This window comes from Prosopis cineraria, unplaced genomic scaffold, assembly GCF_029017545.1.
Source record: "Prosopis cineraria cultivar Desert tree isolate PC_DT_omini unplaced genomic scaffold, ASM2901754v1 PC10, whole genome shotgun sequence".
NCBI lineage: Eukaryota > Viridiplantae > Streptophyta > Magnoliopsida > Fabales > Fabaceae > Prosopis > Prosopis cineraria.
This window is the reverse complement of record NW_026555341.1, coordinates 19,147,096-19,151,362: the sequence shown is the minus strand read 5'-3', so window position 1 is coordinate 19,151,362 and position 4,267 is coordinate 19,147,096. Positions and strand designations below refer to the sequence as shown.

General features: G+C 32.3%; 1 protein-coding gene across 2 annotated transcripts; it reads right to left on the bottom strand.

The window, feature by feature from the left end:
• Positions 1–1,085: 1,085 nt before the first annotated feature.
• LOC129284613 (uncharacterized) lies at positions 1,086–2,362 on the bottom strand. Of its 2 annotated transcripts, none has more exons than XM_054920140.1 (3): positions 2,197–2,362; positions 1,981–2,062; positions 1,086–1,820 (listed from the first exon to the last, which is right to left on the bottom strand). In XM_054920140.1, exons 1-3 carry the CDS (start codon positions 2,206–2,208, stop codon positions 1,447–1,449), a joined length of 468 nt encoding a protein of 155 aa, XP_054776115.1. In that variant the 5' UTR covers positions 2,209–2,362; the 3' UTR covers positions 1,086–1,446. The 2 variants fall into 2 exon arrangements, with proteins under 2 accessions (XP_054776115.1, XP_054776114.1); XM_054920139.1 differs by having other exon boundaries at positions 1,086–1,829; positions 2,197–2,352.
• Between the last annotated feature and the right edge of the window lie 1,905 nt (positions 2,363–4,267).

Genomic DNA, 4,267 nt, shown 5'->3' with positions numbered 1-4,267 from the left:
TATTTCATCGCTAATTTTGTTGCTACCCCATTTAGCGACAAAATCTATATTGATTAGCAAGCTACTATTCTTTTTTGTAATGGTGGTTATTTAAAAATAATCGTTATATATTTATATATTTGGTTGAAAATAGGTCACATTTGTTGTGAGAATATAGAGCCAAATATATAATTTTTATCTCTCTTTTTTAATAACTTTTTGGCTCTTTCATAATTTTTTACTCAATTAACAATTAAAATAATTTTATTAATGATAAAGATCATTGCACTATTTTAAAAAATTAAAAAAAATATTATATTAAAAATTAATTTAGGATCCCTTGTAGGCGCTGGGGAGCAATAGTGCGTTTTAAAGTAAAATTACTCTTCAGCTCAATACCTGTATAATAATTATCTCAAGTTAATTTGGCGCGAAGTTGGTGCGGGTTCCTAGTTTCTAGAGAAATTTTAATAACAACAGAGTTAATGTGGAGTATCAAACTTATTTCAACAAAGTTAATAAAAAAGAAGCCACGAAAAGACAAAAGACTATGATTAGTTTTTTTTTTCAATTACATATATTGATGATCATATTGACTTGATTAATAAAAAGTACATTTTCCTGATTAAAAAAAAAAAGTGCTTCTTCCTAGTGGGTCAATCGTGAAGTAATGTGTTTAGAAAAATCATTACTTTTCCAAGAGCAAAACGTATATATATAAAGTGGACGAATCTATAACCATCACCAGGCTCCCATATTTTTTCCACGCCAAAGTTGTTCCCTTATTGTGTATTTTAAAAGGTTACGATATTGACATAATATGTAAAACTTTTCAAAATTACATATGAAAGCACTTACATCACAATCAAATTTTGTTTCATCTAGTATCTCATACCAAACCTTATCACAAGCAATAGTAGTAATTCATTTCAATTGAGATAATTAAGTGACCCTTAATAATTCTTTCCCTTTTTGTTTCAATTCATCAAAGTTTTTTTAATAAATATATATAAAACCATCGAGTATAAGAATACAAATGAACAATATATCATTAATTATATTCATCATATATTTGATCTCCCTCTACAAACGGCATGCACCATGCAAATGAAATCCCCTCAAAATACTTTATTTATTCAGAAAAATCTAAAACATATATAACCAACTCCAATAAACCCTATTTTTGTGGCCATCATTTTCCCTCTCATACATGAACCATTTTTAACAATTATTTTTATTATTACAAAAACAAAGAACATAACTCTCATGAGGATCCACTTAACATATAATAACATATATGTATATAACTCTAAATAGAAATATATCTTTATTCATTATTCTCCATACAAGACCACAACAATAATGATTAATGAGTCTTTAGCTAACATTATTGTTCACCCTATTACGTTATCTTCATTAACTTACTGATCACAGCGACTCACGCAGCAAGGTCGTCCTCCACCATAGCTACTCCAAACATAAAAATACCCTCCATAACGTGGTGGCCCCACCGCAGCACCCAAAGCATGACCCACCAGGCCGGCCTCCATAGCACGAATCACAACACGTTCTACCTAGAACCAGCGTTGAGACCACTGGTGGCACCAACTGGCGGGGACCACAACCCTCAAAGCATGGCCCACACGGCTGGCCTTCGTAGCACGAAACACAGCACTTTCTATCTGGACATGGCTTGCAATCCGAATCAGGTGGTGGTTGGACAATTTCGATGCTCTTAATGGCGCCACAACCTTTACAGCAAAGCTGATCCCTAATCCTCTCTGGGCTACAGCACACCACTTTAATCGTCACAAGGTCCTGCTTCTCATCGAACACCTGGTCTTGAATTTCTCGTGTTCACAAAAATCCAAAACCACACAAATCCACAAGATGAACTCAATTTTGTGATTCCAAAGAATAGTACGCATGCGAATTTCAAAAGTGAATGAAGAAAGAAGGGATCGGAGAGGGAGAGAGCTATGAGTATTGAGAGAAACTTACGAGGGAATTGACAGAGAACATTCTTGACCTTCTTGTAGCATTTCTCACACTGGAGATCAACCTTGAGCTTCATTGTTGTCACCTAAACATATAATTACCAGAAGTAAGGAACAGAATCAGCATCCATCTGATCGATATGATTCACATGGATGATTAAACGGAAGAGATCATCAAAATGAGGGATTTAGGAAGGAGATCAAAAGGAATTGTATGTACCTTTTTAGTCATGGCTGAATGATGAGGAAATGGAGCTCAGAGATGAGAGAGATGAAAATGATGGAAGAAGAAATTGAAAGTAATAATAACAATGGGAATGGAAAGAAAGCGAAGCTATCTTGCACGTTCCGCCTTATATTTTAGAGCGTTTTTACCAATGTGGGAGCTCTAGTAGCATTTTTCTGTACTAGTAGTGTGCATTAGTTTCTTTTTTACTTTTTTTCGGCCATCCATATAGTAGATTTTATAACTTAATTTGTTCCTTTTCTATTATCGTTAGCTTGTTTTAATCATGGTAAAGCCTTGCTATCATAGTATCCTTCATTATCATTGACTATCTTTTATTTATCATTGAAGAGTGGTTTATTTCTTGGTTAAGTAAGGTCAACATTACAATTTTTTTGGGCCCAAACATGCGATAATCTTTCTTCTGAGGGCCTCCAACGACATTCTCTTTTCATCTGGAAAAAAGAGACATTCTATTGTTTTTTTTTTTTGTAGGTGAATATTATACCATACCAGACTTCAAGAATATTTCAAAGAAAAAATCTAAACTACATTCATTTTGATTTTCGGACTCAGATAATAGTAAATTTGGTGTGATTATATATAGTAGTAATAAAATCCAAATATTTTTGCTAGGTCCCAAACTATTTTTTTTAAGCGAAATACTAATGGAGCAATATTATTTGTTAACATGCATGTCATTCTCTAGTGAGGTCACTTGATATAAAAAAGCCATTAAATCATGCACATGCATCACAGGACGATGCCTCAAAAGGGGTCTGAAGAATAAATTCGTGATAAGACCATTTCCTATCTGCTTCCTAACTAGACGCCATCGCTGACCTGCTTTGTGAATGTATCCTCTCTAATTGGACAGATCACAATAAGGAAATATAATTATAGTACGGACAAATGAATTATTTTTTTGTTAATTTAATATATTGTCATGGTTTTGGAAGAGTACAAAAAGCTGGAAGTCATCGCATTTGAATCAGAAACAAGAATCATATCTTTGGAAGAAGAACTGCATGTCCGCATTGAATGAGAAAGAAGATCAAATATCTATCAATGAAGGTTTGGCTCCAGAACTAGAAAACTTGACTGATAGGGTTGAACATATCAAATTCGACCTGAACTATATATTTGAATGAAGAGGTTTGTGCTCTTATAATTAAGCTGTGTTTTTTTTTATTGCATATCTCTTCTTAATTTTCATCTTCAGCTCTTTGATCTAAAGATTACATGTGAAATTGCTAACATCTTTTATTATCTAAAGCATGAAATGTAGCATCTTAATCTTGTCCATTCAGAGATAACAGCTTGAAGAATCTAATTCTCACCATGAAAAAATTGGAAAAATCCATCGAAATATTGGTTAAAGAAAAGCTATGCAAATGCTATTTTCTCTCTTTATTGTGATGTATCTTCTTTCCTTGGTAGCTTTTTCTTTATATCTAGGGGTAAAGTTGATTTATTGCTTCATCTCCTTAATCTTGAAGCAACTTACACAGATTCTTTTTCGGCAATGGAGGAGGGAAACATAATATGATCTGCAAAGAAGAAAGCTGTCGATCAAGCTATAGAAGAAAAAGGCAAGGTTAAAAATGTGCAGACTATTTCATTATATTATCATAGTAGATATTTATTCACCAGCCTTTGTCACTGTTATTTCTTGTATATTTTTTGATAGGCTATTGTCACAGTTGATATTTCTTTGCATTTACTCTTCTTGTAAATAGTCTACAACTTAGTTAGGTAGATTTGGATAATTTGAACTTGTAGAAAGCTTTTGTAATAATGCTTATATATTGTTATTGAGAAATAATGTTGAATTTTGAAATTGGTTCAATATATAAGAATTTTGGATGCTTTTAGAATTCTATTTCATACTAATTTATTACTGGAATTTGTTTATGTATTATATAATGTAAGGATTGTTAGAAATGTAGCCCCATATTAAAGAAAAAACAGAAAAGACTCAAATATATAGTAGTTATTTAAAAATAACTACTGCATAGCTAGAACTATATAGCTATTATCTTGAACAACAGTTATATAGTTTAAT

What these genes read in the sequence shown, in the direction of transcription:
- LOC129284613 (XM_054920139.1), bottom strand. An exon ending in TGTTCTCTGTCAATTCCCTC is followed by an intron (nt 1,830 to 1,980) that starts GTAAGTTTCTCT and finishes TGTGAACACGAG; the next exon opens with AAATTCAAGACCAGGTGTTC.